At 42.6% G+C, this 27,953-nt stretch overlaps 1 protein-coding gene and 1 long non-coding RNA gene across 3 annotated transcripts in view; one reads left to right on the top strand and one right to left on the bottom strand.

The window, feature by feature from the left end:
- Window positions 1-226: 226 nt before the first annotated feature.
- LOC122438262 lies at window positions 227-27,614 on the top strand. 2 transcript variants are annotated; one of them, XR_006268503.1, is made up of 7 exons: window positions 227-1,962; window positions 3,448-4,703; window positions 15,825-16,022; window positions 19,949-20,097; window positions 22,292-23,873; window positions 25,412-26,994; window positions 27,479-27,614. It is a non-coding gene; the product is annotated as an uncharacterized LOC122438262 (long non-coding RNA). The 2 variants fall into 2 exon arrangements; XR_006268502.1 differs by having other exon boundaries at window positions 227-4,703.
- MAGI2 (membrane associated guanylate kinase, WW and PDZ domain containing 2) overlaps window positions 21,717-27,953 on the bottom strand; it is a 1,406,679-nt gene continuing 1,400,442 nt past the window's right edge. Inside the window, 1 exon segment of the mRNA XM_043462935.1 lies at window positions 21,717-24,545. Coding sequence (XP_043318870.1) covers window positions 23,896-24,545 — 650 coding nt within the window. The 3' untranslated portion in view covers window positions 21,717-23,895.

Below are 27,953 nucleotides of genomic sequence, written 5' to 3'. Positions count from 1 at the left end.
GTTTGTTTTTGGTTTTATTTTTCATTTACTATCTGCAGACCTGGTTTTAGCTCACTGCTCCTCTTTTGCCCCTTGAACCCGTATTTTCGTTTGAGCTCAGCAATACTCTATTTTTCCCAGTTTTATTGTGATATAATTGACATGTAATATTGTATAAGTTTAAGGTGCAGAATATAATTTGATATATGTATATACTGTGAAATGATTGCCATGCTAAGTTTAATTAACATCCATCACCTTATATAGCTACAGAGAATTTTTTTTCCTTGTGATGAGAACCCTTAAGATTTACTCTCTTAGAAGTATACAAATACTGTATTATATATCTTTCACACATACAATACAGTTTTGTTAGCTGTAGTCATGTTTTACACTACATCCCCAGAACTTATTTATAACTCAAAGTTTGTACCTTTTGACCACCTTCACCCATTTCTGCCCCGCCTCAGCCCCTTCCTCTGGCAAAAATAGTCTCTACGTTTCTATGTTGTGTTTCTATGTTCTTTTTAGATTCCACATATCATTGAGATCAGAGTATTTGTCTTTTTCTGCCTGACTAATTTTACTTAGCATAGTGCCTTCAAGGTCCATCCTTATTGTCACAAACTGACAGAATTTCCTTCTTGTTTTCTTTTTTGCCACGCCATGCAGCCGGCAGGATCCTAGTTCCCTGACCAAGGATAGAACCTATGTCCCCTGCCGTGGAAGTGCATAGTGTTCATCACTAGACTACCAGGCAAGTCCCACTCCTTTTTAATGGTTGAATAATACTCAAATGCACATATATACCATGTCTGCTTTATCCGTTCATCCATTGATGAACACTTAAATTGTTTCCATCTCTTGGCTATTGTAAATAATTCAACTACACTTTAAAGAGTATGTTTTTTATAATTAATCCAGAATTTAGTATTCTCAGGCGAGGATTTTCATAATTGCAATCCATAATCTTACCAGAAGAGCAACCCCCACATGTGTATTGATCTATTCATTTTTCATACCCCACCTAATTCCAAAATTATCTTAGGTGGCCTACAGATATTGGTGTGGTGGAGTCATCTTGTACTGGCTTATGAGAAATTTATTGTTAAACTTTTAAGAATCTTGCAAGCCGTCTATTAAACACAGCCGTCATTAAAAATTAAATTATATAAACTTACAATTAAACAAATTATTAAAAATGTAATAAATACTCAAATTCATCACTTTCTAATTATGTTTCACTGTTAGTTATATTGTTGAGGTTATTTATGTCCATCGTATCTGCATGGTGAAAATGCTACAGAAAGGTGTCCTACTGCACATCTCTTCCTAAATCCACGTTTGACAGCCTCATGTTAGTATCTTGAAATTGGCCATGGTAGGAGTATTTACACCAGGGAAATGGGCACACATTACAAATCAACCCTTTATTTATTTCTTTATGGATTCTCTAAGTTTCATATAGTGATGAAGAGAATGAGAACAGTGCAGAGTAAATACTCGTGTGTCATATCCACAGCAGTTACATTCTGAATAGCACAGAAAGGTGAGGGAATACTCTTCCAGTGTTTGGAAGCAGTTAACGAATTTAGCAAAAAAGTTGCTTACATGGGGAAGAGTGAGTGGATTTCTGACACATGACATAGGTCTTTGTTGTTGCACTTTTGTCTCCCTTGTTAAAGTAAATGGAAATATCAACCAACATTCATGTCTAAACTATTCTTATTTATTGATTGCAACCACAGGTTGGCTGTGGATAAAGGATTTGACAAAAATGAACAAAAGCATTGTATGGGAATCAATTGGCTGCTTGGAATTGACAATAAGTATTGTGTATTTTACTATTATTCGTTTGCTGTGTATTATACATCTTTTATAGCAGCACGTTTGTAATATACATGTACATTGTTTTCAGAGAGCTGGGTGTGGAACATTCACCAGCACACCTCTGCTTACAGGGACGTGTATAGATACACTAAGGTAAGATTTGAGGTAGATGAGAAAGATAAAAGGAACAGCAAGGAGGGGGCCTCACTAGAGCCGGAGATGATGCTAACAGACAATTCCATATTATGGAGGGCAGACATGGGGCATGGTGGGCTGCAGGTTTGCCTCTAAGCTTCCCAGCACATCTTATTAATATATAAAGGGAAATTTGATCATGTACCAGTTTTTCAGTGTTTGGGTCAGAAATTGTGGCATTTCTCCTAAGCTAAGTCTGGAAGGAATTTTACTCTGAGGGTGTGTGTAGAGGAACTGTGTTTTTCTAAATATCAATAATATCCTTAAAGCAAACCCTCACTTAGAGTCAAAGGAATACTTCTGGGAGAACCCCTCTCTGAAGGCCGGACACTTCCTGCCAAAGTGCATTTCTGTAAGATACACTATTGAGGTATTTGTGGATGAAATCATAAGAACTCTGGGACTTGTTCTAAAATTCTCCACAAAACAAAGGAATAAACAAACATCTGTTGAAATGAATAATTGAAGCAAAAAGAGTGAAATACTGATAAATATTGAAGCTGGATGATGGGCAATTGGGGATTCATTGAACTCTTGGCTGTGATCTTATTAATGTAGTCTGTTATAACAGCTCCTCCTCTCTTCTCCCCTACATACCTTATCTCCACTTCTCCCTCCTTGCTATTCCTGTGGTAGAAAACTGGGTCTTTTGTCCTTCCCACATTGTGGATTTGGCTGTTGCTACCTCATGGTGACAAAAAAATATTACCTAACAGAAATCCACTAAACTTAGAAATTAATCCTACAGGAATGAGACAGGTCAGGGATGTTTTAATGAAAACAGAAGGGAAGAAAAATGAGTCATCTGACCCAAAGAAAGGAATGGCAGTAACAGGGCCACAACCCACAGGGAAGGTGAGGAAAGTGGGGGCTGAAAAGCTGAGGACCTGCAAAGAGAAGCACTGGAGATAACCTTTGCCTGCTGCTGATTTCTTAGTTCTTTGTCTTCTAGCACCTTCCCTTCCTCACCCTGCCACCTCAACCCTCAGGCAGAGGGGTAGGGCAGGGGCAGCAGGGGAGGAAGGTGTCAGGGGCATTTTCCTCATTCTGGTTGCACTGTTGAGCTAAAACTTAAGGGATTTGACAAAAATTATTTTTCTTGAACCACATGCTTTTTAAGGGAAAAAAAGTCAAATACATTTAAAATCAAATCAGTTTTGAAGGGGCAGCATCTTTATCATCTCCCATCCTTGGGATTCATTTCACATTCAAATAAATAAAAAACTACTTGCAAAAAAGCAAATTACACCTAGATTTACCCACAAGTGGCATTTCATGCCATGACTTAATGGCACTTCATCAACATGAGCTTTTCTGGGCTCACTGATTAGTTCTTGGAATATGGAAAGTGCCTTACCATAATTTTTCATTAGTTCACAGGTTATGTCATTTGGGACCATGTAAAGTAGCTAATGTTTTGGTGGTTTTCAAAACCCTGTATAGCCAAGAAATTCAAGCACCACGTGCCAGTGACTTCGGGACCATTTAGACATCTGAGATATGACTGTGATTAAAGGTTAGTTGTAACAGTATTATGATGTTTTAGAATCTTTGAAATGTATGAGTGCTTATTTTACTAATGATGATGAGCATCAGCCCCAGGCCTGTCCTGTGGCTCTGCTGCAGCCAGAAGCTGTGGTTCCCTGCCCAGGCTCACTCACTCCAAGCCCTGCCCCTCAGCTCTTCTCTCTGCTGAGGCGATGCCTCTGCTGTCCAGGCCTCACAGAGGAGCCTTCCCCATGCTCTCCAGGGATAACTGGTAGCAGTCTGCACCCAGGAGATGCTTGACAACTGAGAAAATTGATCTTTTCAATAGAGAATTGCCTGGAGGGTTTGTCTGACCTATCAGTGGGTCTTACCTAGTTTCTAAAAAATTGAAATGCAACAGGATGAAATAGAATGGGAAACCATCAGAGCATGTGATAAAGATAAGTACTATCTTATGAAAGCTTTGTTTCAATTATTTATGTGGGTATATGTGTGTACTGAGACATAATGTGAAATGTATTTTTAAATGTGGTTCAAGTCAAAAGGTCTTGAAGAGTGCTGCTCTCAGAATGTGTAATTTACCACTGGAGCAAGCCAGACTAGTAAGACTGTTGCTTAGACACATCACAGTGGCTCTGAAACAGTGCTTAAACATTTCCATAACAAGTTTAAAACAATGCACACCTTTCCTCTCGTACCTTTACCTTTCTGAGATATATGTGAGCTTAGTGAATTCCTCTGTTCAGGTAACAAGAGTTAGCATATATTCAGTATTCATTCCATCCACAAACATTTACTGAGACTGTTCCAGGCACTGAGAATATAATGATGGGGGGAAAAGTGGATAGGAATCCCTATTTTAGTGAAACTTGTATTCAAAAGTAGAGGACGAGGCAGACTATAAACACGGTAAATCAGTGAAATAGAAAATGTTAAATGGTTACAAATGCCAGGGCAAAAAAGTGAATCCTCCTTTGGGAGGATAAGGGGGATATATTCTCAATTTTTCTGCATAACATATTACTACAGACTTGACCAGTTAAAACAGCATATGTTTATTACCTTACAGTTTTTATGGTTTGAGGAATCTGGACACAGCTTCATCGGATCCTCTGCCCAGTGTCTTATAGGACTGCAATCAACATGCCACCTGGGCTGAAGTCTCATTTGAAGAATTAACTGGAGAATCATATTCTTGCAAGCTCATTCAGGTTGTTGGCAGAACTTAATTCCTTACAGTTGTATAACTGAAGGCCCCAGCTTTTTGATGGTTCTCCACTGGAGCCCACTTTCAGATCCTAGAGGCGTCCCGGTTCCACTGGCCCTCTCACTGTATGGCAGCTGACTTCTTCATGTCAGCAGGGAAGAGCTTCTCGCTCTAGTTTCCTGAGATGGTGTCTTTTATCATGTAGTATAAATATGGGGTGACAGCCCATCGCCTTGCTCTATATTGTAACCTAATCAGGGAAGTGACATCCCAGTACCTTTGCTCTGTTTTATTAGTTAGAAGCAAATAACAGTTTCTGCTCCCACCCAAGGGGAGAGGGATTCTAGGTGTGGCTCATTAGAGGTCACCTTAGGGAATATCCAAACCCAGTGAGGTTGCAGTTTTAGACAGGGTGGCTAGAGAAAGCATCCCTGAGAAGTATCATTTGGGTAAGGACCTGGGGAGGAGAGGAAGAAAGTCATGTGAGTATCCTGGGGAAGAGCATCTCCCCAAGAGGAAAAAACAAATACAAATTTTCAAGCAACATGCCTGCCATTCTGAGACAAAATAGCCTGTGTGCCAATGAGAAAGATCAAAGTGAGGGACAAATGGATGCTGCAGGGGAAAAAGAATTGCTGGAGAATCACCTATGAGTAAGCAGGAGGAATCCAGTGCAGAAGTCAAGGGGTTGACATTTGCTAGTAGTAAAGACAAATTCCTGGTAAAAGTCTTGAAGGCAGAGTAAGTGGGCACATGTACAAGTGTAGACATGGTGATGGGAACGTCTGCTTTCTCACTGAACTAAGAAACAAAGACTTCTGCTGAGAGTGAGGATTAGGGAGGTGTTCACCATCTGAGGGGGAATAAGAAGATAGGAAATAGTCATCCATGAGGATGGGGTTAGAAATGGATCCTTCCGGGGAATGGGGAGTGTCTGTCTGTTCAGTTGACAGCAAACAAGGCCCACCTGATCTTGGTGCTTACAGATTTAAGGAGAGACCATTCACCATGTGGGGTGTCTTTCACTGACCACAGTCAGTATGTGTGGAGATAGGCAAGATACATGCAGAACGCTGGATTGAACAGGGTTGTAGTTTCGGTAAGTGAATGCACAGAAGCAGAGAGGGGCAAGGTGCAAGGGAGGACCATGGTGAGTGCCCATGGAGTGTGAGCTCAGTCAGACCCAGCTGGCAGGCAGGCAGTAAGGAGATAGTTGAATTGAACAACACTGTTATCAACTGGATCTAGTTCATGTTTATACAGTCCTCTATCTCACAACAGCAGAATATTCATTCTCTTCATGCTCATATGGATGATAAAACACATTCTGGGTCATAAAATATACCTTAACAAATTCAAAAGAGTAGAAATCCTACAAAGTCTGTTCTCAGCCACACGGAATTAAACTAGAAATCAGTAACAGAAAGAAAGCTGAAAAATCTCAAAATCTTTGGAGATTAAACATTACACTTTTAAATAACATGGGTCAAAATGAAGCCACGGGAAAAATTTTAAAAGAATATTTTCAAGTAAATAAAAATACAACATGAAAAATTATGGAATGCAATAAAAGCAGGGCTTAGAAGGAAATTTGTAGCAATGAATTCATATGTTAGAAATGAATTATTGAGTCAGTTGACATGAGTTTTAAGACTAAACATTTTATAGAGGAGGATGGAGAGGTGCTGAAAGTGACATGAGATGTAAGAAAGACACTTAACCCTCAAAGAACAAGAGAAGTGGGAGAGAAAACTGCCACCACCTGAGAGCCTGTAGGGGAAGCAGAGTCCCAAGGGGAAGGTAGGTTCCAGTGACCACAAAGATTCAGAAAAGTTCAGAGAAGAAATTAAGGCTGTGGACATTTTGCTGATGATTTTCAAAGGGCTCTGTGGAAGAGCTTCAGGGAAGGGGATCACAAAAAGGAGTGTCAGAAAGGGGTGGGGTAAGGGTTTGAGGGTTAAAGGACACTCAACCAAAACAAAGTTAAGGGCGTGATGAGTTAGGGCAAGTTGTCCTCATGCTGCAAGAAAGAAGTTGTAGGGGTCTCCTGTGGACACACGGAAATTCTGTTGTCACACAACACTGAGGCTGGTGGTAGAGTGGCTTCACTCTGGGTACTCAAGTCTCTTGTGACTCCTGCGGATGGAAACCTGCAGAGGGCACTCTACCTGAGCAGGGGAAACAGTCCATCCTTGAGTCCCCCAGAAAGAGCATGGGGAACCTTAGTCAAAAGAGGGTTATTATAGAGAAACTCAGGGAAGTAAGGAAGACAGGCAGCTAGACTTGCTAGTTAGAAGACTGTGATACATTTACTTACCGTGTGTTAAAATTTGTGACCATGCTGGCTGAGATTTTAACTGTGTGTGAGATTGCAGTCATTTGTGACTGCTAATTTTAGTGTTTAATCTTTTTGTAAAACAGTTGTTCATACCTCTGTTTTTACTGTTAGTTGTTGCTCATTCTCATTTCATGTTTTAAATTCAAATTCTGAGAGGATATCCAGTCATCTCCACCAGCTAATCCACCCATTCCTTTCTTTCTGTCTCCCTTCCTCCCTCCCTGTGATTTCCATCCCTGCTCCCATCAGTGCATCCAGTCCTTCATTTATTTGTTCATTTAGCAAGTATTTATAATATCCCAAACTAATATAATACTGTATGTCAATTACACCTCAAAAAAAGAAGCTTCTTCCGAGAAACAAAAAACTCAGGTGTTTATGGAGCATTTGGAGATCCCCTGGAGAAGGGAATGGCAGTCCACTCCAGTATTCTTGCCTGGAGAATTCCATGGACAGAGGAGCCTGGCGAGCTACAGTCCATGGGGTCACAAAGAGTCGGACACGATTGAGTGACTAACACTTTCTTTCACTTTAGTATGTTTCAGAAACTGTTTTAGGAGACTAAAGTGATGACAGCAGATAAAGCTTACATTCTTATGCAAATAAGCAAAAAAGGTGCCTGAGAAGTGCTATGAAGACAAATAAAACAGAGTAAGGAGGAGAAGGAATACTGAGAGAGAGAGAGGGAGAGATCAGCAAAGAGCTCTCTGATAGTGACATTTGAGCTGAGGCCTTGAGGGAAGTGAAGGAGGAGGGCATGCAGAAAACAACAGGAAGAGCATCATGAGCAAAGGAAAAAGAAACTACTTCAGGAAGCACAAGGAAGTCAGTGTAGCCGGAGTGAAGCGACAGGGAGAGTGGGAGGAAGTGAAGTCACGTAGGTGTGCACGCGGTGGGAGGGTGGTGGGTGCTGAGCCTGAGCCGAAGAGTGAGAGTCTGACTTGTTTTATTTACAGTCGTAGAATTTTATTCAGGTTCATAAGTGATTAATTTTCTTTCTAAAAGTCTAAACAGAAATCCTATTCATATATAATTTTTTTAATTCACATACAGTAAAATTCACCCTTTATAGGATCTGCAGGAACACTATGCCTGCAGAGAACAAAATCCATGGATGCTGAGGTTCCTTATATTTACATATAACCTACGCAAATTCTCTCACGTACTTTAAACCATCTCTGATTTCTTGTAATACCTAGTACAGTGTAAATGCTGTGTAAATAATTGCTGGGATGCTGTGAATTCGAGTTTTGTTGTTTTGGAACTTTGTCAAAGAAATTTTTCCCCTGAATCTGAGATTGGTTGAATTTGTGGATGTGGAACCTGAGGATATGGACTGCATAGTTCCTGTGAGTTTTGACAAACACATGTGGTCGCGTGACTGTCCCCACAGTCTAGATGTAGACCAGTTTCCCCACTCAGAGTGCACTGGGACCCCTTTGTGGTCAACACGGCCCGCACCTGCAGCCCCTGGCACCGCTGTTCTCTTTTCTGGCCTTTTACCTTTGTCTTCAGAGTTATGTGGGGACTTCCCTAGTGGTTCAGATGGTAAAGCGTCTGCCTACAATGCAGGAGACCCCAGTTCAATCCCTGGGTCGGGAAGATCTCCTGGAGAAGGAAATGGCAACCCACTCCAGTATTCTTGCCTGGAAAATCCTGTGGATGGAGGAGCCTGGTAGGCTACAGTTCATGGGGTCGCAAAGAGTCGGACATGACTGAACGACTTCACTTTAAACTTTTTTCAGAGTTATGTCTGTATGGCGTCATATAAATGAAACTATATCATGTAGCCTGTGCTGTATATATGTATATTTATTTGGCTGCCATGGGTCCTAGTTGCAGCAGGCAGGATCTTCAGTCTTCGTTGGAGCATGCAGAATGCCCCCTGCAGTGGACGTACAGAGTCCTGACCACTGGACTGCTAGGGAATTCCCTAGTCTTCATAGTCCAGTGTGTGCATGTGCCTCCGTGTGTTTATCCAGTCACAAGTTTAGGGACATTCAAGTTGTTTCCAATTTTAGATGAATAAAAAATAAAGCTACTATAAAAATTCACATACTAGCTTTTGTGTGAACATAGATTTTCATTTCACTTGGATAGTTGCCTCAGAGTGGGATTTCAGAGTCAGATGGCAAGCATATTTTAACCATATAAGAAACTATCATACTGTTTTCCAAAGTGTTTGTCTCATTTTGCACTCCCACTACCAATGCATGTCACTTTTTAAATTTTAGTCATTTTAGTTGGTATGTAGTGATGTCTTCTTGTGGTTTTAAGTAGCACTTCCCTAGTGACTAATAACGCTGGGCATTATTTTTATGTAATTATTTGCCTTCTATATATATCTTCTTTGATGAAATGTCTTTACAATTATTTCATGCCTTTGAATAACTGCTGTTGAATTTTCAGAATTTTTAAAAATGTATTTAGGATTAACTTCTTTATCAAATTTTTGTTTTGCAGATATTTTCTACCAGTCTTTGACTCTTTTTTCCCATTTTTTTTTAAATAGGGTCTTTTGAATAGCAGATGTTTCCAATTTTTACTTAAGTCCAGTTATCAGATTTTAGGTTTTACATTTAGGTCTGTGATCTATTTTGAGTTAAATTCTATGCAGTGTGAGGCATGCATCAAGGAACATATATATATTTCTTGAAAAGGTTATTCTGTCTTCTTTGAATTGCCATTTAGGCTTATGTATGGTTGTGTTTATGAGCTCTTATCTGTTCCATTGATCTGTGTATATTTGCCAGGACCTCACAGTCTTGATAACTGTAGCTCCATGGTTCTCAAGTGGGAACAGTTTTGCTTCCCCCTCACCCTGCACCCCAGGCTATCTGGCAATGTATGGGGACAGTTTTGGTTGTCATAATTGGTGGGTGGAGGTCAGGGATGTTACTAATCATCATATAATCCACAGGACAGCCTCCCACAGCAAAGAAGTATCCAGGCCCAAATGTTTGTCTTGTAGAGTTGAGACACTCTGTGTAGTTTTACAGTGAGTTTTGAAATAAGATATTGTGACCCAAACAAGAGCCATTTTGGAGGAGTGAGGAGAATAATATGAACATATGAGGATGCTGTGAGGATAAAACTGGACAGTGTATGTAAAAGTGCTGGCCACACAGCTTATGCTAATTAAATGCTAATTTCCTCATCTTTTGTTACTGCTCCTGAGCTTGACCAAGTTTTCTGTCTTTACAGTCCCTTCAGTGTGACTTCTGCACTTGTCCAGGGCCTCCTTACTCGATTTTGAGACTCTCGCTGTGACAGGCGTTGTTAATAGAATCCTTGTTTCTCCCTTGCACACTCATGTCGTGTGTGCCCTGGTGCGGGGCCTGGTATTTGTTGTCAGAGCAGTGTCTCTTCCCCTTTGGCCACCTGCTCACTAAGGAGGTGTCAGGGTGAGATCATGCTTAAGATCTTCTCCTGGCAGATTTTAAGTGTACAATGCACGATTAGCAGCTGTCCTTGGTTCCTTTGTGAGGGTGGTTCATGCTGGTGCTGAACCGTCTGATGTATTGGACAAGAACGTGAAAGCCTCAGGCTATCCTGTTCTGGGAGGGCCCTTCTGGGCCAGATTGCCAAAGATTAATGACCTTGCTGATGACTTTCTCTGGCCTTATGCTGATCCTGTGCTGCATGGCAACTCTGACTGGGCAGTGCCCTTGGCCAGGATGGACCTCAGAGCATTTGCTGCAGCTGTTCCAATCTGAACATTTCCCCATGCATGACATTCATTTCACTATTCATTCTTTCATTTAAATGTGACATTTATGGTGCTGTGTTCAAGGATTATAATAAGGAAGGAGATAGAAATGGTTCCTGTCCTCACAAAGTTTACACTTTGAACAAGAGGCATTAAGTAGCTTAATAAATACTCAGTAAAGTTTGTAAAATGAACTATAGTCAGTTCTCCATACCGTTTATATAATGTGAATTAGTTTACATTTTGTCTGCTGCTTTTATGCTAGAATGGTAGAGCTGAGTGATTGCAGCAGTCACAGAATGGCCTACATAGCTCATAATATTTATTATGTAACACTTGATAGGAAAAGTTTGCTGACCCCTGGTTGGATACCTTAGATGTGTTCAGAAGATAAGGTCACTCAGGGATGTCCTCTGAGTTAAGGGTGAGGAGGGAAGCAGCACTGATGGAAACCACGTGTGGTCACAGACTCTCATAGACGTGAAGCCTTGCAGGGGCATGTCCAGTACGTTGGTCCACTTAGCACCAGGCTGGGCCACCTTCACATTGGAGGCTGCATGGTGACTGTAGTTAATGATACAGAATTGTTTACTTAAAACTTGTTGGAAGTACATCTAAGTATTCTTACCACAAAAATCCATTAAAAAACCCAAAAGATAGCTGGGAAAACTCCCCTGTCACTTTATTCCAAGACAGTTTCTAGGAGAGAGGAAGACATTTCTTTCTACTCGTGGAAAAAAATGGAAAAAGTACTGTGAGTCAGAAATGTCTGTCTACCAAAATCCGTCCTAGTTTTGTAGTGTGGCGTGGTAGCTGCCTGAGAGCTGTCCATTCAGGAACTGCATTTCCCACTGTCCTTTGTGTGCCCATGTGTACCCACAGCCTCGTGTACCCATGTGACTAGTTCTGACCAATGGATTGGGAATGGGAGTGACCTGTCATTTGCAGGCTGGGATTTTTAATGAAATGCTCACTTGCAAGCCCTCTGTCTCCTTCAGCTATCTGGATATAGAGGGCTCTGAGGTTCTACAGCAGGACTTCTGAAACTTCTGTGTGTTTCAGTCACCTGTACCTGGAGATCTTAAAGCACAGGGCAGGTACAGTAGGTCCAGGGTAGGGTCTGAGATCTTGCGTTTTTAACAAGCTTCCAGGAGACGGCAGTGCTGTTGGTGCTTAGACCTCTATTCTGTAGTGGAGCCATAAAATGAAAGGAACCTGTCTCTGAATCTCTAAATAAGAAAAATCTCCTTTACTCAGCAACTCCTGATCTGTTACCTGAGTGAGAAATAAGCCTTTGCAGAGGGGTGTGGGCGTGTGTGCATGCTTAGTCAGGTCCGACCCTTTGCAACCCCTATGGACTCTAGCTCCTCTGTCCATGGAATTTTCCAAGCAATACTGGAAAATACTGGTTGCCATTTAGCGGATCTTCCTGACCCAGGGATCGACCCCACGTCTCCTGTGCTTCGTGCATTGCAGGCAGGTTATTTACTGCTGAGTCACAAGGGAAGCCCATTTTAAAACCTGCCAAAGCCTTATACCATTAGCTCATTGACAATAGCAGTGGTTAAGGGGAAGAAAAAAGTCTGGATTTTATATTTGTTGACTTGGTTTAAAAATAGAGAGTGAAAATGTTTGGGATGGGTTGTGACTGACCTGCCTCATCTGGCGGGAAGGTTAGTGGAGAGCAGACCATGAGGGTCTTTGACCCTGAGAAGTCTCGGTGCAGGGAGTTGAGTTAGTCTCTTAAGCAAGGGACCAGCGGGTGAGTACTAGGGCCCTGGTGCAGGTTGCAGGGCAGAGGTTGGCTGGAGGAGCCCAGCCAAAAGTGTGGTCACTCAAAGGCTGCTTGACACCAGTGACAGAAGCCTGGGCAGGGAGGCAGATGGGATACATGGTATCTGAGTGTGTGTGTTATTGGGGAAAGTTGCAGTTGGAGCAGAGAGGCAGAGAGAGTCCAGACCTGCTCCAAGGTCAAAACCCACAAGAGCCTTTTGCCTCCTTGCAGTGAACATTCACAGTGGGGAGGCCAAGTTCCTCTGAGGAACCTTGACCAGCTGGACCCAGCGTGCTAGAATTCAGCCAAGGATGCTAGTGGGAAATCTCTCCCTAGGTTCTGAGGAAGAAAGGCTGGAACAAGAAGGCCTGCCCTATCACTGTTGGTATGGTCCTGACCTTACCTTCCTGAAATAAAGCCAGAGCTGGGTCTTCTCAAGGCCTGCTGGATTTCAGACAGAGCTAAGCCTGAGCAGGAACAGGAGGGAGTCAAGGGAAAATAATTACTGGTTTTGGATAAAGCACCTGGGTGGATTGCAGAAGCTAGCCTTCATCCCATCCGGTATTCAGATAACATCAAGCCCTTCTGTCAGAATTGTGTAGAAATAGCAGCAAACCTGAGAATTGCTAACTGTCCACTTTGACTAGTCAGGGTCACTTACCATGTTGAAAACCATTTTTATTCAAGGGAAACTATAGTGGATTTAGACATGAGACCAGTTTGTTTTTTTTTTTTTTTTTTAATTATCTGATGTATTTAAATACTCGCTGAGCACCCATTGTATGTTAGGCACCATGAAGATTAATTGTAGAAATCCAGGATGAATTTTCATACTTTGATGATAGAGAAGAGAGCAGATTATAAGAAAGTGAATCTGTGTACTGATTAGATGCCTGTCCAGGAAAGCTCTTGGAAGAGTTGAAACACACTAGCAAGGCCTCCAGGGTCCTTCTGGAAAGGCTGGCGACTGCCTCATCTGGGGCCTGGGAGAGGCTGAGCTCCGGGTCAGCAGCCTGTGAGAGCTGCAGCCTCCGGCAGAGGATGGAGAGGAAGGAAGAGGGGCAGGAAGCATAAAGGTGGTCTCCACCCCAGCTCCGGGTTCTGTAGGGGGACCCACATCGTGTCAGGCCGTCCTTCCAATGAAACCCATCAGTGCCTCCCTGCGGTGTGGAGGCCCACATCCTGGCCAGGGCCTGTCAGGCCTGTGAAGTCTTCACCCCACGGCCCCCCAGCCTTCTGGCCAGTTTTTGATATCCTCTGCCCCCAGGTGATCGGCTGCTATCAGGTCTCAGGATTTGTAGCTTGGCCCCCAGGCCTTTTTCTTCTCAGGTGGCTGAACCACTCCAGTTTGCCCAGGACTCAAGGTGGGGAGGGTGTTGCTTGGATGCCCACTCAGTAGTTTCGAAACCAGGACCATCCTTGTCGAACTGGGGGAAGTTGTCACCTTGTTCCCCGAGGCCTGGACCCCCCACGCTGTTCCTGTAGTGACATCTGCACACATTGAGCCAGTCCCCGGCTGTTTTCTTAGAAGCCCTGGATACCCCTCCTGGCCTCATGGGGCCTCCTGCTTGCCCACTCTGGCTCCTTCACTTCTCCTTTGTAGCTCTTATTACAACTGCAAGTAACATAACTAGTTGTGGAATTAGCTTCCTGATACTTAAAGCCTGCACATCTCTGACAGGTGGGTGGTGCCTGTCTGGTTTAAAGTTATAGTCTCGGCCCTCTGCACAGCATCTGCCACACGACTGACACTGATAAATATCTGCTGAACGAGGATTCCGGAGCACCAGTGCAAGCCATTGCATATCTCTCAGCTGTAAGAGCAACAGCTTAAAAATGTGTCTGTGTCATTGTGTATGTACTCTGTGCTCGAGTCAGAGTCCCTGGCTGTTTCTTGGCACCCCTAACAGGTGCTCAGGTCTCCTTATTTCTCACCTGGAGGATGTCAGTGCCTGCCAGCGCGTCTCCTGTCTCCACTGCACCTGGACAGGGCTGCCAGGGCCTCCTCCCAGAGCTGAGTGCTAAGTTCATCTTTGCTCAGAAAGCTCTAATGACGCTCGACTGCTCATAATAGCATTTGTGATCTGCTTTCCCTTACCTCTGTTTATTCTTCTGCCTCTCTGTCTGTCTCTGTCAGTCTCAGTCAAAATAAACAATTCATTGTTTCTCTAACGTACCTCCAGGTTTCTTAACTCTGACTTCCCTCATGCTGTTCTACCCTTCCCTTCCCTTTTGAAATCCTACCCATCCTCCAAAGCCCACTGATACACCCCTTGTCCAGGGTCACTTCTACCTGCCTCCACCCATTTCTGCGTTCTGTAGAAACAGACATTCCCACTGTGTTAACTGTCTTGATCTTCTAACCAGATTATAGGCAACTTGAGAACAGGGGCTGTGTTCTGTACATCTGTAATGCTTTATAGACCGTACTCAACACTATTCAAAAATGTTTGTTAAACTGAGTTAAGTAGGTTTAACTTCATGCTCCTTTTGTTTCATGTAGCCCGTAAAATAATTTTATAAAAATTCTAGATCTGATTTCATTTTTAAGTTGACATCTCCATTTTTTCAACAAATTTAAATATTGCCAAGGATATACTTTTTTATATATGCTTTAAATGTATCTTATTTAAACCTTGTAGTTATAGATTTGACTCATTTAACTTATGGAAAATACCTGCTGTATAATCTAACTGGCAAAGCTAGTCCTTGTGGTCAAGTCAGACAAACAGCCAAACCACACATTCAATCAGAAAAGAAGTCTGGCTTTATTTTAAAATGTAGATAAACGTGGGTGCTAATTCTTAGATAGGAACCCTATGGGGCTCTTGAATTGAAGGAAGGCATTGCCCGTGTAAGTGATGCTCTCTAGTTTTCTAGTTTTCTCTCTAGAAGGCTGCCTTCTCCAGTTGTCACTTTAATGCCCTAGAGGTTTTACACTTCAAGGGGATGAACAGAGTCAAATTTAGGTTACGTGATAAGTCCATCTTTCTTCCATATGTGGAGGGTCCTTGTGTAGGGCAGGTGGGAATGGGCAGTGGGCAGGCCACGGGCCTTGAAATTCATAAAAATGGAAGATGAAGTTCTGGAAGTGGATTCCAGGTAAGCCAGGTCTCTGCCTGTGTGTGCCCTGGAAAGTCTCTGTGTACCCCCCAGGGACTGTGTGTTCTTGGTGTGAAGGCATTTGACCCAGGAGGAAGGCACAGTGGAGATCGCATCTTCTTTCACATGGATACACCTTGTGAGGGTTTTAGAAAATTTACCTTCCACTTAATGAAGAAAGGCCACTTTGTTGTTTCACAAGATTTCCAGGTGAACTCATTCTCCAAGACACCGTTACATCAGAAGAAAATATCCAATGAAACTCTCGGAATCATTTAAAACAGATGCGGCCTTCATCTGCGGTTGCCGGCAACCCTCCCCCAGGGCGGTGGACAGACTTCAGCTTTCCTGGATCTCTGGGCTGCCGGGGTGATATGCCACCAGTGTGGCCCAGCAGGAGGTCAGTGTAATTCGAGATTGTTGCTCCATCATTTATTCCCAAATGTTTACATACTACAGCTGCTATTACCACCAGTGAGCATAACCATCATCTCCACACATTTAATTGGTGCCCTAAATAAACTTGACATGATGCAGAATCATGCACTATCATTGGACATAGTGCCCTTACTATGTTAAGACTTGGAAAGCACTCTGGAGATTTTGTAGGCATCCCATCTGGCGCTATGGTTATCTGAAAAAGAAATATTTTTAGTCCAAATTCTTCAGCAGTTAGGTCACTTGATTTTGCAGTGAGTTTGGCCTGAAAAATAATACCAGTTGGGCAGGGTCAGATTCATTCTAGGGGAGCTCCAAGCTTACACAGTTTGGGAGAGACTCAATAAGAAAGAAAACGTAAAATTTCCCATGAGCTTGAGGGCTCACACACGCTTCAGTTCCTCCAGCTTCACAGCAAACCCACCTGTACCGTAGGAACAAGGGTCAGGTGTCTGGCAGAGTGCCTTGCACTTGGAGTACTCACTTGAAGCTATTCCAGGCATTTGTAGCCCCCAGGAGCCGCACACTTCACCATGTCTGGGGTGTGTATGATCCACTGCTTGGAAGGGGAATCAGATCCTGATGAAAGCAAGGGGTTCTCTGCTGAAAGCCTTGCTGTTGTTCCAAGACAGAGGCTGCAGATTGGTAGGCTGTGGGCCAGACTCGGTCTGCAGATGGTTAGTGTGGTAGTGTCTTATCTTCTTGTTCACTGTTTCTTAAAAATGTGAATTAAACTTGTCAAACTTTAAAAACCATAAATTTCATATAAAAAGCTGATTTCTTTTTTTGTTTTCTTCTTTTTTCCCCCCCCCACCCTTCTCATGAGGAACTGAAAGATAATTCCACAGTGACAGATGACAGCTTTAGAGGAGGGATGCGCTTATTGGTCCACCCAGCCCCCACCTTGGCTAGCTTCACGTTTATTTTCTGCCTGACCTTGGAAACTTGATTCATGGTTAAGGCCTTGTCCTTTGAGGCTCCTCACTTGCTCAGCCCTGGTGCTGTTCTGTCCCTTCCCTGATACCTTTGGTGTCTGGTCTTCGTGATCTTTTTGATGTCCTAATGACTTTTTTCCTTTTAAAGATGTAATTGCCTGTGCATGATTAATATTGACACCTCATTTTTTAAACTAAACACATTGTTTTATAGATCTTGCTTTTTTCAACTTGCACTTGGCTTTTCTCTGGTTAGTCCATAAAGAACGACATACATACGTTTATTATAATTATCTCAATTTGTGTGCTTGATTTAACACTTCATATCAGCTTCTTCCCTTTTCTGAGCGATACACAGTAGGTTTAAATCTTTAAAAAAAAAAGCCTACTGAGGTAAAAATGGTCAGTTGGGAATTTTAGGCCTCCTGTTGACATCAGTGGGAAGTCTTGATTAGGGTTGAGAACTATTTCTTTGGATTGTAATCTTGATGGCACGGTTGTCATTATCCTATTCCTAGTACTTCCTAGAACTCTCTTCTCTGTAGTGCAAGTATTGCTTTATGGTGCCAACAGTTTATCTGGTCATTCATTTTGTACCTTCACACTGCTTTTCATTAAATCTTGGCTTCTGCATAAGCTTGGATTTTGCATGAAAAAAATTCAGAATTAAAAGAAAAAAAATGCAATGGAATTTACTGGTGATTGATACCTACCTTTTTGGGAAAAAAAAAGTCTCAGTATCAATCAGCATAGCAAGCAACAGAAACAGTGCCAATTCATGAATGATGTAGTCAGTTGACAGGCAAATACCAACTAGAGTGTCTGTGAGAAAACTGTTTACTAGGGTGAAAAAGGTCTACAGTTATCTCCCCTTGTAGTTTCACTGCATGAGTCAACTTTCAAAGAAGTCCTGTTTGGGGCATTACACTTATATTTTGAAAAATCTAAGACAACTGCAGTTTTTAAAAATCAACTCAACTTCTGGTAATTATTTCCTTCAAATTAACACTGCCGAAAAAAAGAGTTTTGTGCATGGTTAGAACTGGCTAAGTTTAAAATAAATTTAGTGGAGTAAATGAATTTTAAAAGTAAGCTGGTACAAGACTTGAATTTGGTTTTTATTTCTGAGACATTTTTCTTAAAATGTTGAGCTGCCTTTGATAACATATTTTTAAGTTTCTTTACCTATTAAGTGATTTGATTTGTATTTGCCTTTGAAATCTTTTACTGTCGTTTTTGTTGTTGGTGTTGTTCAGTCGCTAAGTTGTGCCCTACTCTTTGCAATCCCGTGGACTGTAGCACGCCAGGCTTCCCTGTCCTTCAGTATCTCCTGGAGTTTGCTCAAACTCATGTCCCCTGAGTCAGTGATGCTATCCAGCTATCTCATCTTCTTCTGTCATCCCCTTGTCCTCCTGCCCTCAATCTTTCCAAGCATCAGGGTCTTTTCCAATGAGTCGGCTCTTTGCATCAGGTGACCAAAATATTGGAGTTTCAGTCACTTTTGTTAAGAGAATGTTATTCTGCAGTGACCTATGATCCTGTCTGACCAAGGTTTTTCAAAATTTTTGATAATTTTTTTTAACAAAACTTCCCAAATCAAGTTCTAATGAAGTTCTTTTGACCCCTAGCTAATTTTGGGTTGCTTCAAAGGGCCCCTGGAAAACTTCAGAGATATTAAACTAATTAGGTTCATTTGGTATGTTAAATTTCATGGTAAGTACTGTCAAATGAGTAATAAATCTTAGGTTATGTTATAAGGGGAAATGTTATTAACATAGATATTCCAGAAGTTGCATGGAATTCTTAAAATCTGATACTCCTGGTAAAATTATCACTCATAATTCTAGTTATTAAAGTGTTATATGTTATAGCAGTAGCCAAATTTCTTTGTCAATTGCATTGTAGTCAGGTTTTAAAAGTGCCATATGTCTTTTGTCACTATTGACATTTATGGTTTTATTCTGATGCTTTTACAAAAATGCTCCTCTTCAGAAAGATCTTTGGGAAGAACATTAGGACCAGTACAGGTTTCTGACTTTCAGACAATAATGCTGAACTGGGTAAGAAATTAAGGAATTCTGAAAGGAAACCTGATGGCTTCATAAAACAATAGGAGTGAATGAACTGATGACTCTGGCTGTAGTTTTTATGGTTTCTATCTGAAAAGTAACTGGTTTTAACCTGTTTTCCAGATACAAGGAAACCCTCCTCCTCAAGCTAATTATGACTTGATTTGGTAAATTATGCTTTTGTAAACTGAATTGAAGCATTTATCTCACCTATCTGATCCTTCCAGAGATTGGAAATGCTTAGATTCCTAGTAGCTTTGTCTGATATATTAGGAAGGACACCTCCTAACAGATATAGGAGTCTCAAGGAAAGGAATTCACCTGTCTGTGAGACTGTCTGTGACAAGCCCTTGGGTATGACTTTCCTATTTCTGAGAGGCCTTTTACAGGTTCAATCGGAGACTCCTTATAAAAGAAGTTCCCTCAAAGCTATTAAAAAAAAAAGCCTGTGCAATCAACTATATTTATATAAATCATCAGGCCAAGTTTATTGAGATCAGACTTACTCTGGAAACAAATTAGTCTTAATTTGGTAGAAATGAGAGTAATTTTAGAAAAAGATTCTTTCAGTGAGTACTAAATTCTAGTTGTGTTGAGGTCTGCATTTATGAAAACTCAGTTTTCAGATGGTTCCTTGCTGTTAAGTTTAATTGAATAATTAATAGGACAGCCTAAGTTTGTTTCTGAAGCTTATCTTAATAGTCTGTCTTTAGAGGAAGATCATGTATCCCACAACTTGCAAGCAGTATTATGTGTATTGGAAATGACGTCTTTTAAAGGCCCACCTCCCACTTAGGTAGAAAGATCCTTATCAGGTACTCTGCACTAGCTCATGCACTGCAAAATTGAAAGAAATTGACTGTTGGATTAATATTTCCACTTAGGGCGCCTACACTGGATTGGTCTACAGAGAGGACTGCTGATCTCAAATTCACCTTCAAATGACGCTCAAACAGAGGAGAAACTACACTCAGACCAGGATGAGAAAACGACACTTCAGGAGACAGCTGACTGAATATGCTGGACCTAACCCGTAAGATCATTTATTGTGTTTCCTTGACTTCTTGGGCCTTTGTACTTAAATCAAATGTTTTTCTATCATGGGCATGATCCTGAGCTGGTTTTAAAATTCAGTCCAGTTGTTGGGTTTGTGACCAATTACCTGTGTCTAGTATTTCTGTGTTACCTTGGATTTCTCCTCTCCTTTTGGTTGGCTCTTAGGAAATTTATTCTAAAAGAAAGAAAGAAATTATAGTTCTGTTCCAGACACTATTATTAGGTGATATCCCTTCATCTGGCCAATTAATAATACCTTCTCTGACCCTGGCCATAAATAGACATTTTCAAGTTCAGTCAGAGCAACAGACAAAAAAATTTTAGCCAAAGAATATAGCTTCACACAATTTTGAGACTATGTGGTTAACACTAGGCTGTGTCCATTTAAGTTTAAAGACGCCCTTATGTTGGGTACAGTTAAACCATACTGTGGATAGCCAGGGCTTCCCAGGTGGCTGAAGTGGTAAATAGTCCACCTGGAGGAGGAAATGGCAACCCACTCCAGTGTTCTTGACAGGATAATGCTGGCAGGCTGCAGTCCATGGGGTCACAAGACAGATACAACCGAACAAACACGCACGCTCAAGGATAGCCAGCCTAGTCACACTAGGAAGTTGGGCTGGGTGCCTTACAGACAGTGCCAGGATTGGTAAACAGACAACCTGGGCTTGCTCCTTACCAATACTGGTAGCTGTATTTTTTGTATACTGCCTGTTTTACAAAATTGTTTCTTGCATTATCAAATGTGTGACTGAACCTCTGATAAAATGATTGGAAGCACTTGACCAGATACATAGTTCTCCTATAAATATATATATATAATATATATATAAATATATATGAGAGAAATGATTTTAATAGTATAACTCTAGATATGGGAAGAAGCAATAAGAGGGAATTTTTTTTCCTGGACCATAACAGACTAGTAAGACTGGTATTGTCCAGAGACTCTGACTACTGTTAATAAGGCCTAGTCCAGTAGTAGCACACTGAGTGGCCTAACAATGAAATCCTCACCTGACCTGGGGATCCCTAGCACCGTGGGCCAAAATAGGCACAAAATGCCTCCCAGTCCACACATTTATGACCATGAGGGAACCCTGCCAACTAAAAATGGGCACTTGCCATCTGCCTCTACACAGATGAGGTCACTCTCCACTGCAGTCACTGACCTTCAACACCTCCTGAATGGAGGTCAGGGTAGAGATCAGGAATGGGACACTCTGTGCTCTGGGAGAACAGGCCCTTGGATAGCCAGGTGTTCTCTGGAGATTTTACAAGCTCAGTGCTTGCATCTCCTCACACCTAGAAAAGCACTCAAATCATTAAAGGTGACATCTGCTCCTCATGACTAGCAGCAAGCCTCCACCAGAATGTGTGCCTGACTGCACATCCCACCCCTTCACTAAAATCATACATAGTACTGACCTCTCCCCACCTCTCTGAGGCAGTTTCTCAGTTTCTCTGAAATGCTGTCTTCTGGGCTATAGTCCTCATTTTGCCCCAAATAAGACTTAACTCACAACTCTCATGCTGTGAGTTTTGTTTTGTTTTGAGTTGACAACACACAGCCTATATAGTTGGAAAAAGAAAATATTTTTGGATATATATTTTATTTGACAGTGTTTTAGAATATCATACAGTAAACAAGATTTCTGTAAAAGTTAATTTATCCATAGTGGTGCGTTTCATAAAAATAGTTGCTCACTTACAGTCTTTCTGTGACTATTAATACATGTAATTATATTTATAGAGATACACTGTACAGGGTAAATTCACCGCTAACACTACACAGAGAGATTATCTGGAACGGGGTTTAGCTGATGTGCTGTCCTCACAGGTTATGGATTACAGCCGCATACAGCGGTTACTGCACAAGCAGTGGCTGTGAGCTGTGCAAAGGAGAGCCTACGCGAGCGTAACCTCAGGGTTCTGTCCTCCTGTAACACATGGAAAGTAAAGGGCAGGGGATACAGTACCCGGACGTGCAGCTACACTACAGAAGCATTGTCCAAAACCAGGTTCAATAACTTAATGGCAAAATAGACTGGATTTCTAGTCCAGGGAGAAAGACTAATTGAGATAAAGCCAGAAGTACTGTAAACTACTACGTGTGTTTGTGCTTTAGTTTATAATGACTAAGTTTCATTTTTTGGAAATTGCATTTACAGGCTGCAAGACTCTTCACTTGAGGCTTTCAACTCTATTGTCCTCTTGTCAAACAACTAAACTATACCTCTGCCTGATGGGAATTAAACAGCTGGTGCTCAGGATACTGCACTTACAGAGAGAGGGAAGAGGCAACCCAAGGAAGCGGTTTACATGTGCCCTCTTGTGGTGGACCTGATCGCCCTGTTTGACGTTCTGACTTCAGGTTGGGGAGGTAAGGCTTATTTACATGTGAACTCCTGTGAGGGGCAGAGTATGGGAAGCCTTATTATATCAGGTCACATTAAAGAGAAACTGCCCTCTGAAACATTTGCCTTTTAGTATGTGTAGCTACAAATAAGAATGCATGGATAATTAACTGAAGGTAAAAATTAAAATGGCAGAGAAGATAGGCAAGCCTTGGAATTTTCCTAGGTTATCAACCATGGACAAGGAAAATAAACATCTAGACAAAAAAGCAAACCCAATAGAAATAAAAGGAGAAATAATAAGATAAGCAGAAAAGAATGCTAAAAAGATCTGTATTCTTTAATGAAAATAAATGGGCTATAATAATGATTTTTTAATATTAGAGATTCACTGTAATCTGAGAAATGTAGGAGGAATACTTTGTTCTGTCAAGGTGAAAATGTAATGGAAAGAGGGTTCTTAAAAAGACAACAAAATGAGTGAAATATAACACTGCTGTCAAGGAAACTTCTGTCTCTGAGCCTGAGAGGAGAGGAAAGCCTTCTCATAAAGGAACTGCAACAATGCCAATCTCAATTTAACAAATTGTGGTCCTTCAATTTATAAAGTTTGTATTGTAGATGAAAACTGATTAAGATCTATGAGCTAAACTGCAAAATTCTGACTTATGGCAAACTGTTCCCTAGAATACAATTTTTAAAACCTTTTTTTCTACCACTGAAATGTACAGAAACGTGATTACAGAAATGGCAGTACAAATGGCATCACACCAGTGAATTCACTAGGTTTCTAACTCACCCTGCAAGTGTGCAGGGAACACTGCTTCTAAGACTGGTGACGGGTGCCACGAGTGAGCCGTGGAAACAGGTCATGGGCGAACAGTTCTGAATGTTTCAAAGAAACCTTTTAACCCCTGTCTAGATATGTCAAGAACAATTTATTTACAACTCTTCAGATCAATTAAAAGATATAATCTTGTCTCAGTTTCAGCTTGCTCCGTGCAGTTTGATTTTTAAGGCGATATTCCAGTTTGTGATTGCTCTTAACTTGTCCAGTTTCTTGAAACAAAGTTTGGATGACATCCAAATCCTTCATGCAGTGGGGGAAATTTTTTTTCTTTTCTTTTTTTTTCTTTTACTAAAGCTACACTGCACTCTCTGTGATGTTCTTCATGTTATTTTGGTTCTTCCGTAGCTGCCAAAGCCCCCACTGTGTAACAGGGGGCTTTAGGATCAGTTTAGGTCTGCACTGCGGACACCGTCCGGACCATGCTTGTTGGACACGTGGGGCTTCACGTCGGTGCTCCCAAGCCTTGGTGCCTCGTGGATTTATGCATGTGACAGTGGAAATAAATTAAAACGCCGAGAGACGGAACCTAAGAAGAACGGCCTGCAGGTATTGAGGCGGGGCGGCGGGCTCATCTCCCCGGGGCTGAGGCGCCGGGTTTGAGGACGCCCGGCAGCTTGTCGGAGCCTGGCACCTTCCACGGCCCGGGCGCCACGGCAGCCTTGCGCACAGGGGCGCCGCCGGGGGGCCGCGCGCCCTGCCTGGACCCCGCCCGCGCCCCCGCCCGGCCCTCGACCTCCCGCGCGCCCCCGCCGCGGCCCGGGCCCACGAAGGCAGGTGCTGCGCCGGGGCCTCCGTGCCGGCCGAGCTCGGAGCCCGCCGTGGCCTGCAGCCCCTCCTTGTTGCTGGCCCGCGCCGCTTCGGCCACTGCGGGCCCAGGCGCCCTGGTCTCCGAGGAGGGCCTGCCGGCCTCAGGCTGCCCCTGGCCGCCAGGCACCTCCTCGAGCCCGGGTTGCATGGCCCTCTGCGGGCTGGCCGAGCGCTCGCTCTGCTCCCCAAGGCGCTGCTTCTTCTGGCTGCCGGCTGAAAGCTCCTTTGGTTTCCTAACGTCGTGTTCCCTTTTGATATCCCAAGTTGGGTCTGGGCTTATCTGGTGGGAAGGGTCGGAGTGTGGGGTTGGATGTGATGGAGAGAATGGAGAGAGGACGTCCTCCAGGGAGACGCCTACTTCCGGCAGACCTGGGGAGGCGGCAGCGGGAGAACTCCAGGAGCCGGGTTCGTCTGTGGGGCAGGAAGCGCAGGCATTAGGGGCCAGCCGCACACGCTTTCCACGTCCCGCCACCTCCCTCCATGTTGGGAATGAGAGCAGGTGGCCGGGGACCCCCTGTTCTCAACGCCCCAAGCCACTGCCACCCCCACCCACACTGCCAAGAGGGCAGCTGACCTCCCCCCGGGGGTCTCTGTTCCCATCCTCTGCCTCACCCCTTCCCTCCTTGGTGGTTCAGGAAGGCTGTTAGAAAGCCCAGGCCTAATCCATCCCTTTGCCCTGAGGTCTGACAGTGACTTGGCAGAACGTAAATCACCTAGGGCAGCCATGAAAAATACAGATTCTTCGATGGTCAGACCCAGAGCTTCCAGTAGGATAGGGCCACGGAAGTCCTCTGCATTTTTAACAGGCATCCAGGTAATTGAGAAAATGATTGGAGAACCAGCTTTTGAGAAATACTGGCCTGCATTCTCTGGAAGAAGTTGGGGGAGTGACTTTCTCACAGTTCAGTGTCACTCAAGACATATTTCTTAGCGACCACCAGACAGAGAATTTGGATAAAGACACCTAAAAAGGTTCGTTTTTCTGAGGACAGGGGTGGGCACTGGGACCAGGCTGGTGTGGAAGGAGGGACCCTTCTATGAGGCTCTGCCTTAAAGTGTTAGAAAGTTTTGTAGAAACTTGGACTTCCTGGATGGACACCCTCTAGGAACTCTTTCCTATATACATATATACACACACATATATAAATTGTATAATTTCCAACTTTCCTTTGGCGTTATATTGTCAACCTGAGTTCCGAGATTCAAACAGGTAATATAAAGTTGTCTACTAGATGTTCAAACTTTATTGTTAAAACACAAATTATTTTATTCTGCAGGAACCTGAGGTTGATTGGAGACAAGATGGCAGAGTAAAAGGACCTTTCATGAGCATGCTGGTCACAACTAACTGCTGAACAGCCATTGATAAAAGACAGGAATCTACCAGAAAAGGATATTCTGCATCGAAAGACATAAGAAGAAACCACGAGATAGCGGTAGGAGGGGCACGCTCACGATATAATCAAATCCCTTACCACCCGGGTGGGAGACCCACAAACTGGAGAATAATTATATTACAAAAGTCCTCCCACAACCTAGAAGAAATAGGCATATTCTTAGAAAGGTACAGTCTCCCACGACTGAACCAGGAAGAAGTTAAAAAAAAGAACAGCCCAATGACAAGTACTAAAATTGAATCTGTGATTTAAAAACTCCCAACAAACAAAAGTCCAGGACCAGATGGTTTCATAGGCGAATTCTACCAAACATTTAGAAAAGAGTTAATTAACATCTATCTTGAAACTATTTCAGACGAAGGAAAACTTCCAAACTCATTCTATGAGGCCACCATCACCCTGGATTGAAAGACTCAATATTATCCAAATGGACTATATTCTCTTACAAAGTGCAGTTCCTATCAAACTTTGGTTTCCCACCTGGGCTCCTACCATGACCCAGTCTTCTCTTTACTTGTCCTCTTCCCCACCTCTGGTCTCCATGCAGCAGCCACAGCAATGTCTCTGAGACATAAATTTGATCATGCCATTCCTTTGCTTAAAACTTTTGGTGGATTCTCACTGCTCTTAAGACTAAGATCATTAACAAGGCCCACAAAAGCATGCCTCGTCTGGCTCCGGCCAGCCTCCCCAGCTTCACCTCTATTCATCCCCCTTTCCTCATCCACACTGGTCTTTGTGCAGTTACTCAAACACACAAGCTCATTCTGTATTCTGGGACCATACATCATTGCCGGCTCCTCTGCACCCCCCAGTGATTCACATGGTGAGTTCTTTTTCATTCTTTAGGACTCCTGAATATTACCCAAGAGAACCCCAACCCACAGTAGGTACTCTGGTCTCCTTGAGAGCTGCTTGTCCTTTTATTTCCTCATAGTGCTTATCATTTGGAATTAATACTTGGCTGCCCCTTTGATTAACATAAGTCTCAATTAATAGATTCTAAGTTTCATGAGGGTAGTGACCACACTGGTCTTGTGTATCACAGTGGACTTAACATCTAGCATAGTGCTTGACACAATAATACCTGTTCACTGTATATTTGAAGAAAAACTAAATCTACTGCACAGATAGAAATGGAAGACTTTCCAGGGGGAGGGTGGTGATGAAATGATGATGACGTCTGCTTGAAGTGTGAGAGGAGAGAAGGAAGTCTGCGGGAAGAGAGCAGAAGGAGGACACCAGTGATAGGAAGTCCACGGGGAGAGTCCTCAGCTTTCCCTGGTGGCTTCTCGGAGGCAGAGTGTGGAGAGGTTCCCGACCCAAGTCCATCTGATACAACAGATGTGCTTTCCCTCTGTAATCTTCTCAGTCATAACAATAATAATGCCTTTGCTTAAAGGAACGCCATCCCTATGGAAGCATGAAGCAGCATGCCAGTGAATGTTCAGATTAGCCCACAGGTAAGACAGAACCGACATATCTTACGCGCCCTCGAGGGAGAAGCAAACCCCTTTCCTAAGTTAGGATCAGCTTCCTTCCCCTTGCTGTTACCAGCTCTAGCCAGTTTGGATCTCTCCTAGAAAACAAACCAGTGAATACACATTACATATTACTAGTATATGGTATACACACATTACACACTCACACACACCATTATCTCTGGGTTAAAAGATGTATGACCTCTTAAATTATCTTGTAGGAACCTGGCAATATTGAAAAAATAAAATGCCCTCTTTCACTTCATATGTCCAAGCTTTAAAAAGAAAAAAAACCCTTATCTATTGTGCTTCGACCACTCTTTTATTTTATTGAATATCACTAGAGTGACAATAACCAGAGAGGTGATCTGCTAGGAATAAACTACTTATTGTAGTAAATATCTTTACTTATTGTACTACTTATTGTAGTAAATATTGTAGTAAATATTTTTATTGGTTTTCCCAGGTGGCTCTTATTGGCAGCAACAATTTGTATAGAAGAGGAAAACAAGTCAAGGAAGAGTTGATTTTTTTCTATGCTGAAGGGTAAGGGAGACCCTTGGAAGGAAGGAAGCCAGCCAGGGATTGTGGCAGGGAAAGAGGCTCTGTCTCCTGCTCTACCTCTTACCTAATGGCCTCCAGGCTTCCAGCTTGGGCTGACTGGTCCCCCATCTCTCTCTCTAGGCCAGCTGCTCTATTCACCCTTTTTTCTTTAAAAGATAAAATTAAATTATCAAAATAATTAAAAAGTAATGTATTCATTTCTGATCACGAATACAGAGCAACAGCAATGGCTAGTCTGCAGCCACTTGGGTGCACATCTTGGCATACCTTGGCACCACTCCAGGCTTCATCCCCACAAGCATTTCCCTACTTTCTAACAGCCGCCGAGGACAGTATGCCACCATGTGGGGAGTTTCAAACAGATGTCCCATTCACAA

Source organism: Cervus canadensis, chromosome 3, assembly GCF_019320065.1.
Source record: "Cervus canadensis isolate Bull #8, Minnesota chromosome 3, ASM1932006v1, whole genome shotgun sequence".
Taxonomy (NCBI): Eukaryota; Metazoa; Chordata; class Mammalia; order Artiodactyla; family Cervidae; genus Cervus; species Cervus canadensis.
Note: the sequence above shows the minus strand (reverse complement) of the source record. Positions and strands in the feature narration are given on the sequence as shown.